We start from the raw sequence: 16,924 nt of genomic DNA on the forward strand, positions 1-16,924 counted from the left end.
TTATTCACTTTTGCATTGATTTATATTTAAAATGGATATATCGCAAAATAGGGGAAATAGTTTTTCTATGTAATCCCCCCACTATATATTTAATAATATTAATTCTGAACAATGAACAATTATAATTGATTTAAATGTTAACATTTTGGAATGTTGAAGACTTTAAATTTTAACCTTTTATTTTTGCCATTTACTGTGAATTCGTCAAAAAAAAAAAAAAAAAAAAATGAAAAGAAATAAAAAATAAATAATATATATGCTAATCTGTTTAATAGCAACTAAAAAACTTTTTAAAAAATAATTTTAAAAAAAGAATGATTTAAATTCTATTTTCCCCCAAGAAAAAATATGTGTAATTTACAAAATCAATACAGTAGTCATTTATTCAACATTCTTAATCACTATTGAAAAAAAAAAAACAAAAAAGAAAATGTAATTCAACAGCATACACTGTGGTTAATATTCCATCATCATCATGACGGGCTCCTTGTCCGGACCAATTTGACTCTTCCTCTCCAGAGTTTCCTGTCTTCCATCAGCTGCCTCAGATCTTCAGGTTCACAGTTGGCGTTGTGTGCTATTTGCTGAATGTACGTGGATCTAGGTCGTCCTTTGCTTGCACGTCCGTGTCGTGGCGTCCATAGCAATACATCACTCACCAATTCATGCTTGCTCCTTAGACAATGACCACTGTGTTAATATTCCATCAGTCAATGAGAAAATCATAATTCTTTTAAAAATGACTTAAATTTCACCCCCCAATATGAGAATGAGTAATTTACAAAATTAATATATTAACCATTCAGTCAACATTTATGGTTGAAAAAACAAAAAAGGAAACATGTAATCAAACAGTGTATGTTGTGATTAATGTTCCATCAGTCTATGAGAAAATGATTTTCTAAATAATTTACATTCCACCCCCCCCTCCCTCGAAAAAATGATAAAGCGTAATTTACAAAATTAATGCATTCGCCATTCAATTAAATTTTTCTATGGTTTTATCGAAACAAATAAGGACTGATTCTATACTGAATTCCACAAAATTTATTCTGAAACTTAAAAAATTCAAGCTCTTAAATGGTGGAATGAATCTGAGGAGCCAATGAAATTGATGAAAGCAAAAAACAAAACAGAAAGGAGCGTTCATATACTAAATGAGTATTCGACGACTGTTAAAACAAAATGATAAAAATGAAATAATCATGGACACATGTAATAACTGAACGCTATGAAATATTCCGTGACAGTGTAAACTGAAACAAGTGGTGGACATAATAATAAATAAGTATCCTACTATCACCTGTAAATATGACTTGTTTGGGAAAGTGACTTTCGCCAGAACTATTATAAGAATTTATGATAATATCCGGAAAACATGCAATGGATATTGGCCAGTAGTATGACCACATTGAATTTATACAGTGCCGGCAAAAAGAAAGTCTGCACTTGTAATTTTTTCAAAAACTGTAAATTTAAGCTAAATTTAATGTAGCTGTTTAAACAACCTATGCCTCATTTGATTCGCACTTTTGGGGTATCAGAAAAATTTTAGCATACCTGTTCGTATTTGACTTTGAATTGAAATATTCTAGTGTTCACGTCAATTAAAAAAAATAACTTCAAATTGAGAAGGTAAAAAGAAAGTCTGCAGCAACAAATTCGCTTAAAACCAGCTTAAATTATCGTCGCTAAATCAGTTAAAAATATCCACCGACAGGCAACAAAGCATCTCTAATCGTAATTGTTGTTGTTCCAGGTTATACAACGTAACATTTAGTCCATATACCACGACTTTCTCTTAATGATTGTCAGGAGCTCATTAATCTCCACCTTTCTGGTTTATCCAATCGAGAAATCGGTCGCAGATTGAAATATGATGAGAAAATGGTACAAAAGACTGTGCAAAAGCACCAAAACACCGGCAGTGTTAGTGATGCCCCTAGATTTGATCGTACTAGAGTTACTTTTAACAGGGAAGACAATGCTATCAAGATCCACAGCCTAAGAAACAGATTTGAAACGGCTCCCCAAATCCAACAACAGTGCAATCTTGTTAAAAAATGCTCTCTTTCTACTGTCAAGAACAGATTAAAGGAATTTAATTTGCGAGGATATGTTGCAAGACGCAAGCCAAAGATTTCTGTAAAGAACAGAAAGTGCCGTCTGAATTTCATCAGATGCAATGAAGATTATGACTCTTCATATTGGTTAAAAGTGCTTTTTAGTGATGAAAGCAAGTTCAATAGGCTAAGCACTGATGGTAGGTAGTATGTCCGTCAGAGGAAAACAAAGAATTTAATCCTAGGTGCTCAGTTTCAATGCTGCAAGGTGGTGGGGCATTATTAGTACCAATGATCCAGGGCCTACAGCTCACTTGCAAGGTCGAATTAATTCGACTAAGTACATTAATATGTTGACTGAGCATTTTCTACCTTACTTTGATTGGAATTCGGATGATAATTCCATCTTCATGCAGGATAATGCTCTCATTTACACAGCTGGCAATGTCAAGAAGTTCCTGGAAGAGCATGATATTCCATGTTTGGATTGGCTCGCACAATCTCCAGACCTCAATCCTATCGAAAACGTATGGCATTACATCAAGCAACAGCTGCACTATGATAAAATTTCAAATTTGGAAGAACTTTGGACAAAAATTAAAGAAAAGTGGGATGCCCTTTCCTCGGAGTATTGCTGCAGTCTAATTCAGAGAATTCCCAATTCCCAAAAGATTGCAGGCTGTCAAATTGCATAAGGGCTATGCTACTAAATATTAACTAGTTCATTGTGTTCCTGTTGTATTTGTATTAATGTTACATTTAAATAGTAATTTTCCATAGTGCGAACTTTCTTTTTACCTTCTCAATTTTAAGTTATTTTTTTTAATTGATGTGAACACTAGAATATTTCAATTAAAAGTCAAATATAAACAGGTAAAATTATAGAAGAATAAAAGACCAATCAAATGAGGTATAGTTTGTTTAAATAGTTACATTAAATTTAGCTTAAATTTGCAGTTTTTGAAAAAAATTACAAGTGCGGACTTTCTTTTTGCCGCCTGTGTATGTGGCATCTGTATATTGTTATAATGTTTTTTTCTATAGGGGGAAAATGGACTTCTTTTTATTAGATTCTATAAGATTCTATCTTTTTCTTTCTTATAATATATATATATATATATATATATATATATATATATATATATATATATATATGGAAGTGATATGATTTATAATCTTTAAAAATATAAACATATATATGAATTATTTATTACAGTATCTGTTGAGTGTTACATCAAACTAGTGATGTTGGGTCTGGGGCAGAATACAACATGACCAGATCACTAAAACCTGGATATATTCAGCAAATGCTATAGTTTTCTTTTATATTAAATGACTGATATTACCTCTTGTAGAAACTACGATCAAGTACTTTATTGTTTTTTTATATTCATATTCTTTTCTTTTTCTGTCTGAGGAATTAACAAAAGGCAATCAACTGGTGATATGCAACATTCCAACTTCTAATTGTTAGAATGTTCTCTAACTACTTTACACTGCATTTGGCATTTATAGGTGTTTAATTTCCCTTAGTTCTTGTGTTGATTGCTGTTAGTCCAGAGGTAATGTCCTAGTCAATACAGTCAAGGGTTGATTTTGCAACTGGATTCAAATCTCCTGACCAGCAGTAATTATCATTTCCTACACTGATGATTGTGAAAGCATGAAACACTAGGGTCTGTAGGTATTAAAATAATTATTAATAAGTATAAACCAAGGCAAAATTTCTTCTCTTTTTAGTGCAATATTTTAACATGGTTTCCTTTACGATCAACATTTTCAGAAACTTAACGACATGAATGATTCATTAATCAAGGTGAGATTTCTTCCTGAGTTAAACTTTTAATGCAAACCCAATGGCAATGACAGTTCATAGTTTAAGTGTTTGGGATGCAGATTATTTTGTTACGAGTGTATCTATACGGTCGAAAATGGTGGCATAGTTTTACATTGTTTTTTTATTGCATAATTCAATTTCATGTATGTACACTAGTGTTGGGACGATTCATCAGAATTCGAAAAATTGGCACTTTTGGGGTGTCAGAAAAATTTTAGCATAATTTCCGATTCCAAAAACGATTCTTTTATTTATTATTATTATTTATTTATTATTTATTTTTTTTTTTTGCTTAAAAATTTATTATTGCTGCCACAAATATAGATGAAAATCTCATAATGAGTTCATTAAAAGCTAGGAAACAATCCATAAAGGGCAAACATTAAGAAATGTGTCAAATTCAAAAGAATATTAGATTTAAAAGTAGATGAGAAATCTTCTTCAAAAAAATACGAAAATTTATTGTTAGGCAAACTTTGATTCAGAATCAGTAATTGTAATCAGGAACAAAAAAGAATCAGTAATTGTGTCAGAATTGGGAAAAACATTGGAATCGTCCCATCACTAACATGTACATGTGTTTTAATTGCTAAGATTAAATAATTGTGCATATGTAACATTGATTTTCAAGCAACTGATTGTCTCACACATATTTTAATCTGGACAAAATCACAAGAGGAACCTCAATAATCCCATTACTTTCAAACTAGTTTACTGCTCTGCATGTAACATCAATCTGTTTACATGTTCCGATGATAGTCTCTCTTTATTTTGCTTCCATACTAATCACTGGATTTTTGGCTATGAGCAATATGTATTATCTGTTTTGAAACTACACTTCATCTCCTTTCTGTCCTCAGTCAGTAAAGGAGAAATACTTCTAGACTGAGGTAATTTTAATATTTTTTATACCAATCCAGAATGCCTCTTTTTGAGGAGCTGGATTTTCCCCCATATTAAAACAAACCATGTGTCTAACTCTACCACAGGAGATAAACATCCTGCTAAGACAGAATTTTTTTCCTCGAGCAGCAATCATTGTCTTTTTTTTTCTATTAATTACGAACTTTGTGACGTCTCTCGTGAATGCGTTACCATGTGATTTTGCAACTGTGTTTTACGAATGAACGCTTTTGCACACTTATCACATTTGTGTGGCTTTTCGTTTGTGTGAATCCTCATGTGTCGTTTTAGTGTGCCATTTTGGGTGAACGTCCGGCTGCAGACCCCACACCGATAAGGTTTCTCCCCAGTATGAATTCGCATGTGTTTTCGTAAGTTCGTATTTACTGACAGATCCTTACGACAGATCGCGCAATGTATTTTTTCTCCCGTGTGAGTCCGAAGATGAGTTTTCAAGTTCGAATTTAATGAGAATGATTTCTTGCAGACATTGCAATGATACGGAGTTTGTCCAGTGTGCGTCCGTAAATGGATTTTTAAATGGCTTTTCTGTGTGAAAGACTTTTCGCACAATTGACATTCGAAAGGGGTTTCTCCGGTATGTGTTTTCATGTGAGTGTTTAGATGGCCGAAGAGTGAGAAAGCCTTGCCGCACATTTCACAAAGAAAAGGGGTCACGCCGGGATGCATTCCCATGTGAATCTTCAACGTGCTGTTCTGGGAAAAGGCTTTGCCGCAAACTTGGCAATGAAAAGGCGTCTCCCCAGTATGTTTCCTCATATGTACGTTTAAGTGACACTTTTGAGAGAATGCTTTCTCACACAGCCTGCATCGGTACGGTTTCTGGCCTGTATGCGATCGCAGATGGATCGTCAGTAGAGAATTTTTAGAAAAAGCCTTCCCACAAAACACGCAATTAAATGTTGTTTTTCTAGAACTCAAATTACCTTTTTTCTCTTTGGGAATTTTTGGTGTTTTCTCTTTTGATTCCTTTACTGTGTTTTTCTGCAAAGACCCATCACCGGAAGATGGTATTCTGAAAAAAAAAAACAAAAAAAAAAAACTATGAATTCCTTAGTGTGGTATTAGTCTCAGCATTCAATTGACTTTAATACCCCTCCTCCTTAACTCAAGATTATATAAAAAAAATAATCTTCCAATAATAAGAATGGCTGTCTGAATAATAATGTTTTTTATTTCAGAATTTGGAATCAGCAGTTTAACGATGTGTGATGTTTGGAATATGACACCTTGTCTCAATTTAGTATATGAAAAATATATACGATGCGTCTTTTTTTACTTGGTCTTTTGGCCAAGATCAAAGTGTAGTATCTGTTCTTAGAATTTCAGCGGTTCCATCTTCGCCTTCCTCACTCTAAAGAGAAATAGTGTTCTAATACTAAAAAGAAAATGGCGTTTGGCTTTGTTTTTTGTAAACACAGCGAATCGCTTAATATTTTTAAGCATTAATTTTTTTTTGTAATTGACATTCTTGCTTGTTATTTTTCGTTTAAGTGTCAGATTTTACTATTTTTAACCCGCTAATAACTTTGGATACGTCTTCATAATGTGTAAGTTAATATTTTAATTTGTACAATACTGACAGTAAATCTTTTAATTTGTACAATACTAACTATAAAAAGTCTCTTATTTTAACCATACAAACGTCGCCATTAAAGCGTGCTGACGTCAAGATCACGTGATATGACTCAGAATTTTTTCAACAATAGAATCGATTTAAAAGTATAAGATTTACGTAATGTTTAACGTTAAAATGTCACTTTTTTGCCCCCCCCCTTCAGAAAAACGTTCAGCTGACCCACTTAGAGTGGATCGTTTGGGCCAAAAATTTGATACTTGTCGTACGGAGGGTCGGGCTTTAATATGATACCAAATTTGTGAATTTTTTTTTTGTGTCTGTCAAAAGTTTTTAGCGGACATACAAACATACTCACATACACACACCGATAAGGTTTTTCCCCAGTATGAGTTCACTTTTATATATTAGATATATAATAATAACAATTATAATTTTAATCCATGTAAAAAACAATTATTGTCTGTCTCTCTGTTTTTACTGCTGTCTAAGATTACATCAATCATAAAAGTGGAAAATATCATTAGAAGTTAAAAGATTAGAATTTCATGATATGACATCATAGACAGGAAATCCAAAGTGAGACGTGGCAAACAAGACAGTAAATTCTTTACTTTTGGCAGATAAACTGATTGAATTTAGATGTCTTTTTCAAAGCTCTGTTTTCATTCCCTCCTCCACACCTTCTATGAGAAGTGGGTGATGGGAAGCTTATGCTACGTATAGCTTCCATTACTGTATTTTCCCAATGATTATGATAATGGGTTAATAACAATAGAAAAAAAAAGTAAAAGAGAGAGACGTCACTACTCATTGAGTCAACTTCTTACTTATGAGGCAAACAGCTAGTGGAGTTTAAAAGATCCCGCCGCCTCCATCAAACATTACGAATGGCTTAGTAGCATCATATGTTCAATCTAAACACAGAATTCTGACTTTATAACCAATCAAGAATTATACATAAAGTTTCTTTTTTATTTAGCAAATACTTTCTTTTTTACATTATTGTTAATCAAAATTTGCAATTTTATTTCACAATTAAATTTAAGAGAATCTTTTAAGCAAAAGAACTAAACTTAACAAATAGATATCACCTCTGTTAATTATACTAAGTGACCAGAAGCAACATATTTTTGCTACTATATATAATGTAAATGTTGATTTTGGAGTCGGTAATCCCTGGTAGGATTATGTCATAACTATAGAACAGATACTACCCCCTCCCCCCAATAAAAAAAAGTAATACCTGAGAGGATGATATTATGAACAAACATATACTACATGGAGAAAACATTGCCTGAGAGAATGATAGCATGACAACAGAACAGATACTTCACTATTCTACCCTCACAATTAGGCATGAAAAATAATACAATAGAACCTTAATAGAAGTAGTTTCAGCTTCAGAAGGAGAGACCCCCAAATCTCCATTAGTAATAGATACTAGCTTTCCTTACTTGGTGCAGCCCAGAAATGTTTTTATAATATTATAGTAAACTAAATTGAGCACCGTGCAATATGAGAGGTGTGTGACTTGGAAGCAGATGATTAACTTCATAGGAACTAGTTTTTGTTTAGTCCATAACATTTTAACCAAGATCTTGCAGATGAACAACCTGTCTGCAAGATAGATGTTTTTTTGTTACATTTTTATTCCTGAAAATGCTAATGCAAGAGCACAATTTACAAAAAGTTGACATTTCCAGAATGCGCACAGCTCATTTTCAGGCTAACACCATGTGATAATAGATATTTACACTTACTGGATCCAAAGCACCTGCAATGTCTTGCTTGTCGAGTAACTATTTGCAAGAGGTCAAAACTGCCTGTTCAGTGTTTGAGTTGTAGGTGTCAATAATAAAGATGCATGGATACTGATCCATTTTAAAAAGCGAGATACAATGACAGTGAGATGAAAAATAAAAGTGGAAAATGAACAGATGCAAAAGAGATTCAAGTAAAATATTTCATACAGTGTCGGGATGGTTAATTGGAATCAGAATTTTTTGAAGTACAAGAATTAGCATAGGGAAAATTGGAATCTAATTTCTGATTCCAAAAACGATTCTTTAAATTTTAAACAAAAATTTTAAAAATAGGTTTCCTATTGTTGACATAAGTGAAAAATATAAAAGGAAATATTTACAATGAGTTTATCAAAATCTTGGATACGATATATAAAGGGAAAGCATTAAGAAGTTCAACAAAATTATATTTATATTAAAAAGTAACTATGCAGTAAACAGTAAAATGCACTCCATCACCAAATGAATTTTTTTAAGACAATTTTAGAATCAGTAATTGTGTCGGAATCAGGAAAAATATTGGAATCGTCCCATTACTAATTTTATAATCAATTGTCTAGAGATAGAATTGCAGCTGGCGAAAGGATTTATGATTTGTCTTCAAGTTCATTAGTTTACATATTTGGCCTGCAGTTGGATGAGCATTATTGTTAATTTTGTTCCAGCATTAGAGCTTCTCCCAGATTTTAGATAGTCTTTGACATTTGAGTGTGCCGAAGAAGACATTTCTGTTTATTACACCTGAAGAATTTCCACTGCAGATCTGTAACTCTAGATCGTCACTTATCCAAAGCAAACAGTGGAAACTAATTCTCCAATAAGTTCAAGCAAGACAGTGTCTGTTGGTCTTTTGAGAATTCTGAAGACATAATCATGATAGATCACTTGCAATAATGAATAGTACTATGCATACGAATTGACAACAGAAGCTATCAAGTCAAAATGCAGAGAGAAACTAAAAAGGCGATATTGAATTTTCTTGCTCACACACCGCTATTCTGATTCCACAACATCATGCCACTATCATAAGATTGTCTCTCCTGCACCAAACGGTCATAATTTTAAAAATTGAATAAATAAAATAAAATCTTTTTGAGGTAGAATTTTATAATTAAAATTTGCTGAAATAATTTTTAAATGAAAATTTCCAGAAAAAATACATTTTCATTTGATTACTAAAAACCATCATATAATTCGAATTAAAAAAATCTTTTTCCTCTTTTTAAAAATTATTTTTAGTGTGCAATCATTTATATTGGTTTGAAACCAACTTAATTACATTGAAAATGTCGTTCGTGACTTTGGTCCAAGAGAAACACTCCACTGATCGCGCCCTATGGCCACAAATTCAGAATACGGCATGTGAGCAGGAACACTGAATCACCAATTATTAATTGGATCAAATTGTTATAAAGCTATGATTAATTTGGTTAATAAGATAATGTTGTTTAAATTGCAGACATCTTAAAACTGAATAGTTTAACATAACCAAAAGTTTTATTCATGACTAGCGGGGGAGGGGGTCATAAAATACGCTTAAATATGATTTAATTTGTGCAGAGTTCATATTTATTATTACAAAGCCAATTCTCTACTGAATATTATATTGTACCTAATATATAGTAGTTATTTCAAAAGTTTTAAAAAAATAATTTGGGTGCCATCAGCTAGAATCAAAACTAAAGCATTTAGCACTCCAGCCGTGTCTCCTAGCGATGTAGCTCTTGGTAGATAGGGTAGAAAGACTTAATATTAAACCACTTCAAGCTATGAATGAATTTATGTATGCACAGAAAGTAGAAATATGTCAGCAAGTTGAAATGAAAAGTTTGCATTTCAACTTCGATATGTCTGTACGCGTTATTCATCCATCAAAACAAAGATTTTACTCATTATATATCATCCTTGGTGTATGATTACTATTTCCTGTTAATTGTGGCCCAACCAGCCATGGTAAGAAGAGATTGCCCCAGAGAAGGGGTTACAGAAAACTAAATTAGAGCTATGGTTGAAAATTGCCCCAAAAAGGGGCCAACGAAAGAGAAATTAGAGCCTTTTTTATTTGTAAGGCAGGTTCGTGAAAAGTAGCAAATTTATGAAACAATATTGCTGTGAAAGTGATTATTTGGAGATCTTGAGTGGATGTTTAGACTAGAGCTTTGACCCGAAGGGGGGGGGATCAAGGACGAGCTCTTGGTGCATGAAACGATTGTCTGTGAAAACCATTGTTCTGTCGAGAGTTACCTGATTTGGGTGTGGGCAAGAGGTAGCTGATTATCCAATCAGGACGAACCAAGGTGTGATGGATTGGATGATGATTGGTTGCCTGGAACACCCAGGTTGCACCAAACCACCCCAACCTTGTACACATAAGTCAGTGCAGTGCAGTCTGCAGTGAGTTTTTGCAGAGTTTTGCGGCAAGTTTTGAACTTGGGGGAACTGTCTAGCACTCCTACACCCTGCTGTTCGATGAGCACTCATCCTTTGACTGATTGAAAGCAAGAAATTGGTTATTGAAGAACTAAGGCCCCGTTCATTGACTATTGTAACTACCAGAAAGAGAAACTGGAATCGACATTTTATTTCTTCTATTTTTGATTCTCCTGTGAAAAACTGTATGTACTTATTATTTTTATTTTTCTATTTTGTGACTAATTAGTTTCATACAGAAAACTACAACCAGTGTCAGTTATTATTATTGTTAGTGTTTACAAGTGAACTTGAGAGAAAGAAAAACAACCAAGTTGAATGGTCTTTTTCAGCAGAAGAAAGATAGAAGAGATCATCAATTGTTACATCTCGCATCATATCAACCCTGTCTTTGTGAATGCAACTGGAGCAGCGTTGCAGGACCTTGGTGGAAGTTCGAGCCAAACCACCTAGGACTGCACTGCACTTGTAACTGTGCGGCCACTGCGGCCTCCTTCATGTTTCATCTTGGCCGAGGGAGGACAGGTCGTGACGAAGCGTTATATAATTTCAGTATTAAGTGACCAGTAGTTTAAGAGTTTATTCGTTAAATATTGACAGACAGACACATACATCTACTGTTTTATTTATATCGATGAAGAAAAAATTACTATACACAGAGATACGAGAAAGTTGTCACAATATATATATATAACAAATAAATGTTATCAAAGGCAAGATAAGATAATTTTTTAGTGTTTTTATTTAATGTCAATTGTTTATTCGGTTAGAAAAATGAGTAATGTTGAACGTTGCCGGAGAACAAAAAAAAAATGGCCACGATGTCTTTGAAGACTTGATAATCACTTCAAAATAAAAAAAATAAAACAAATGGTGGTAGAAACCCACCCAATAAATGTCACGGTGACAAACCTTCCATTTAAAGGAAAAACTACGATTATTAAGTAAATAAAGTATACTAAAATAGTTTTTAACTAAACTAATTGGTCATCTTCACGTTCAGCCTCCCTGTGTTTACAAAGGCTTTCTGTGTATCGGCTGCAAAATGAAACCAGCTTTTTTCTTTTTTCAAATTGTATTTTTTTTAAATGAAATATTAATTTTTTTTTTTTCTGCTTATCTAAAAAAAAAAAAAAAAAAAAAAAAACTCGCAGCCGACAGTTCTGCCTGCAGATAGCTTTTGTAAACACAAGGAGACTGAACTTGAAAATAACAAACTAACTCAATCTCAGATTAACTGAAAATCAAAACTTAATTGCTTTTATTTCGTTAAACTGCGTTAAAAACGTTCACTTTTCCGATTCATTCATTAGTACTTCAAATAAAAACAAAACAGTATTTCTTTTTCTTTAAACAAATTACAAACTCCCCAAAAGATTAAAACTTATATATTAAAAAAAAAAAAAAAATGAGGTGTGTAATATTAAATCTAAAATCGAATGAAATTCATTTTAATTTTGTTTGTTATTCTTAAAAAAAAAAAAATTAAATTAAAAAAAAACTTACTTGTTTTTTTGTGCAGACGATGGTTGTCGAGTTTCCTTTGTTTTTCCCTTTGTCGACGTCATTTATATAATAATTCTTTAAAAATACATGTAAAACAAGAAAACCCTTTCGAAAATCGATTTGCGTTTTTTGTCGTTATCAGAAATGTAAATAAATAAATATTTTCGGACAAGAGTCTTCGTCAGTTCATTTTTTTAATTCAGTTAAATTCGGAGCAGAAAAAATATCATCAGAACAGAAAGTACACGGTGTAAAAACTTATAACGTTCCGTCTGAATATAAAGGACTGAAACGGGGGTGGGGACAGACGTAAGTGGAATTTAATTGTGTTAACACGTTGGTTCTTGTTAGATCATAGAATTTAAGCGACGCTAAATCTGGTCAGTACTACAATGGGTGACCATTTGGGATTACCAGACGATAGATGTGGAAGGACAGTGACACCTCCCTGCATAAAAAAGAAAAAAAAAAAAGAAGTTGCCGTCTCCTCTAATCGAGATATACATGTGACTGAGAGCGTCCGTGAACTTAATACCTGAGAAACTTCCTCAGCACTTTCATTAATGTTACGGAACAACTTTTTTTTGTTATTGTTTAATTTTGAAGAATGCAGGACAGTGGAAGACAATGCACTTTCAGAAACGAAAAAATCTAAAATGTCAACATCAATACAAAATGAAACATTAATTATCTGAAAATTTATTGAATTAAAATAATTCTTATATTTTATAGTCTTGTTGTTGACATTTTATATTATCAGTTCAAACTGTTAAAAAAAAAAGGACAAATTTAAAGCAGGTTTAATCGGTTTCTTCCAAAGGAGGAAGTTTCAGGTGAATATAAACTTCAAAAGCAGACCCTAGTCGCATGTATATCCTTGACAGGAGAGATGATGACGTTTGCAGAAAGCTGTCGATGTCCTTCCTACATATAGCAGTATAGCACCTGGAATTCCCAAATTAGTCATTAATCTGGTATTCGCAAATTGGTCACCCATCTGATGTTGACCAGGTTCAACATTGCTTAACTGCAGTGATCTAGCGAAAACCGGTGTGTCAACGTGATTATTCTGATGGATACTATTTGCATAGAAATGTTAATAAACTCATATTTGTGCATGTTATTAGTTTTTCTGTCCAAAAAAACTAATTTTTTGTGCTATCCAGAAAAAATATCAGCTTCATCAAAACATATCTGTTGATTCAATATATTTCTTATTCCGTGGAATTTACACAGATCCTGTTAGTATTAAAATTCAAATGAGTAATTATAATAATTAATATCAAAATTCAAATAAGTAATTATAATAATTAATATTAAAATTCAAATAAGTAATTATAATAATTAATATTAAAATTCAAATAAGTAATTATAATAATTAATATTAAAATTCAAATGAGTAATTATAATAATTAATATTAAAATTCAAATAAGTAATTATAATAATTAATATTAAAATTCAAATGAGTAATTATAATAATTAATATTAAAATTCAAATAAGTAATTATAATAATTAATATTAAAATTCAAATAAGTAATTATAATAAAGAAAAATCTTAAACACATCATTTTCTACATTATCCACTGGTTCTGCTAAAGATTATTCTGTTCATTCATTAAGTAAAACTTGCAATTTTTTTAAAATAATTTTTGGTAATAATTCATTTTCTACTTTATCATTTTTTGTTACTTTTGGGTATGTTACCAATTTCGAGATGACAATTAAGTAGATAACATTGCTTTTAGTTGAATTTGGATTTTTTTGCTTTCCATTATTATTCTAAACAATGGTGGGATCTTTCTATCGGTCCGGTAGATATCTCACTGCTGATGCTATTCTCTATCTATATAAGAGCCAGGTACGTCCAAGGATGGAATACTGTTGCCACATCTGGGCAGGAGCTGCTAGAAAGGACTTGGCCTGCCTTGATAGAGTTCAAAATAGACTTCGTAGCCTCGTAGGAGATGTCCTTTTCTCTTCCTTGCAACCTCTATCTCACAGAAGAGATGTTGCGAGTTTGTCTCTGATGTATCGTTATTTTCATGGAAAGTGTTCATCTGAGCTTCAATCTATGGTCCCCCCTCGCCAAACTTTCACAAGAAACACTTGTCTAGCTGTAAACACTATCAATAATTCCCCCCACTCTTTATCTGTGCCTAAACCTAAACGTAGATTCCATGAACAAAGCTTCTTTCTTAGAACTGCACACCTGTGGAATTGTCTTCCGTTTTCCTGCTTTCCGGCTGACTACAATATGGTTGTATTCAAGTCTAACGTAAATAAGTTCTTGATGAGCCGTTCCATATAAGTTATCAAATTTACCAAATTTTCATTACTAATGATTACTATATTGTCCAATTTCTACTGTACACTCTTTAACCCTTATCCTTGAGTGACCTCTTGGCCTTGATAATGCGGTGATGCCTATGTAAAAAAAAAAAAAAAAAAAAAGCACTCCTCAAAATGCAATCCTTGCATATCAGATAAAGAAAAGTTGTGTTTAACTTAATCAAATGTATTACAACATCACTTGCACGTTTATGAGCATTAATTTTCTACGGTAGAAATATTTGTAATATTCAATTACCTTTCTGCTATGAATGCTTGCATCATTTCTTATCTTCTCTTCCGCTGTGTAACTTCCATCTTTGGTTCTTAAACAGGTCACATGAACAATTGAAACAGAGTTTCCATCATAACTTACTACTTCAGTAAACCTTACTAGCAACAAATTCTCACCCCTTCACTTTAGAGGCCTCCAGATGCTGGAAAGCTTTACTCTAATAGCTTCTTTTCTTGAACCACTTGCCTTTAAATTCCCTCCTTGTTCCGTTTTCTTGACTGTACCAACATGCAGAAATTTAAATGTAATGTGAACAATGAAATTTGAATGCAATGCAGCACAACTCCCCAGTTTGGATGACCCAATAAATCTGTCCCATTAATCATAGTAGCTCTTTACATCTCCATATCAATATGTCTTATTTGAGTAAATAAAAGTAAAAAAAAAAAAAAAAAAAGAAGACATCTATAAGGCACGTTTATTCTTTTTTGGTTTTAGTTCAGTTACTTCTCAATGATCAAGAGACTCCCTCCTGAAGCTGGATTTTTTTAATGAATTATTATACAAAAATATCTGAGTGCTCATTTAAAGATATTCATGAATAATAATAATAATAATAATAATAATAATAATTTTCTTATCACAAATGAACCACTTAACTGTTATAGTTTATTTTTCCTGACCTGTTATATATGCCAACTGGATTCACTCTAAGCAGGTTGAACTGGTTTCCTTCAAAGGAGTAAGCATCATGGAAATATTAAATTCACAAGCATCTCTTGTTGCATGTATATCCCGATCAGAGGAGATGACGATATTAGGTTTTTGCAGTTCTTGCAGGGAGGTGTCAGTGTCTTCCTACATACAGCGCTTGGTATTCTCAAATGGTTACCAATTTGATATGGACCAGGCTCAACATTAACTTTGGTGATCTAACGAGAACCCGTGTGTTAATGTGATTATGCTGTGTATTGACTTGTTAAGGGTTCATTGAGAAAGAAATTGTACATTATTGAAATTTATAAGGTGTTTCTATTATTTTTCTCATTCTAGTTCAGTTAGTTCTAAGTGATCAAGCCCCATTCCTTTCTGAAGCTAACACTAAATTTCTTTATAAGTTACATCCAAGTGATCATTTAACCCTTTATGACCTGGTTGAACTAATTCATTCAGTTGTTGTAAAATGAATATAACAGCATAAAGTGGGAATTTATTCAAACATGCCTTGTATGTATCAGTTCAGTATCTGAATAGGTGCCAGATACCTCCAGATTGCAACTGTCTATTGCTTACATTCAATATGCCGCCATCTGTCTTAAAGTGGAGGATTTCGTTTGTTATAAACACGTTTTTCAAGCATTATGGCTAATAAATCAAGGTAGGTTTGTGAAATGCAAAAATTATCAGTGCTAGTTACCAGGTTGTATCATCTAGTGTGTGTAAACACTCAGGTGTTGTCATTTGTCAATGTGTGCATGTGTGTGGGTACACGTTTAATACATTCAAATGTACAGTCAGAACTAATCACAGGAACCTTCATTTTAAGATGACAAACAGTTCTTTAACAAATATATATATATCATACACCCTTTCTGCGTGGCACAGACAAAGGGGAAACATACCTTCTTCCACTGTTTCTTTTCTAGTTTCTGTGAAATGCTGTGAATGAAGGAAACACCAGCAACAGGTTATATTTTACTTATAACTTTATTTTCATACTTCCCTTGGAGTTTGCAAACATTTCTCTTTTGGTTTCTGCATCCTGCTATCAACATGCCCCTCTACATTTCTGGGCAGCAAATTTCTTCTGAGCTAATATCTTCAGCTTCAAAATGAACTTCCTCTGCTAACTGACTCGTTTGTTCATGTGAATATATCATAATCTCGTTTGTTTATTAGTTAAGCACATCACATGAACAGGTTAATCTTATTGTTTTTGGTTAACTGTAAATATTATTGTTTTGGCCAACTAAAATTCCAAGTCTTATAAGTATTTAATTGGCTTTTAAAATATTTGTACTCTGTAAATATTTTATTGTAACATTAAAATCTGTTATTGTGCCAAATATTTCATATTTCAATAACATAGTAATATATCACCTTTTGTTGTCTTTTGTCATGTACTTGTTCTCTCAGGTAATCTGGTGTTGCTCAGGAGTTTTGCTTTTAGTTCTCATTTTTGCTTGTTTCTGTGTTGCTCACCATCATTATTCAACAG

General features: G+C 32.6%; 1 protein-coding gene across 1 annotated transcript; it reads right to left on the bottom strand.

Annotated features, from left to right (window-relative positions):
• Positions 1–4,538: 4,538 nt before the first annotated feature.
• LOC145242492 (uncharacterized) lies at positions 4,539–12,401 on the bottom strand. Its single transcript, XM_080105556.1, has 2 exons — positions 12,142–12,401; positions 4,539–5,839 (listed from the first exon to the last, which is right to left on the bottom strand). Exons 1-2 carry the CDS (start codon positions 12,201–12,203, stop codon positions 4,960–4,962), a joined length of 942 nt encoding a protein of 313 aa, XP_079961682.1. The 5' UTR covers positions 12,204–12,401; the 3' UTR covers positions 4,539–4,959.
• Positions 12,402–16,924: the final 4,523 nt, after the last annotated feature.

The sequence above is a fragment of the Euprymna scolopes genome, chromosome 21 (assembly GCF_053919585.1).
Source record: "Euprymna scolopes isolate OS-2025 chromosome 21, ASM5391958v1, whole genome shotgun sequence".
NCBI lineage: Eukaryota > Metazoa > Mollusca > Cephalopoda > Sepiida > Sepiolidae > Euprymna > Euprymna scolopes.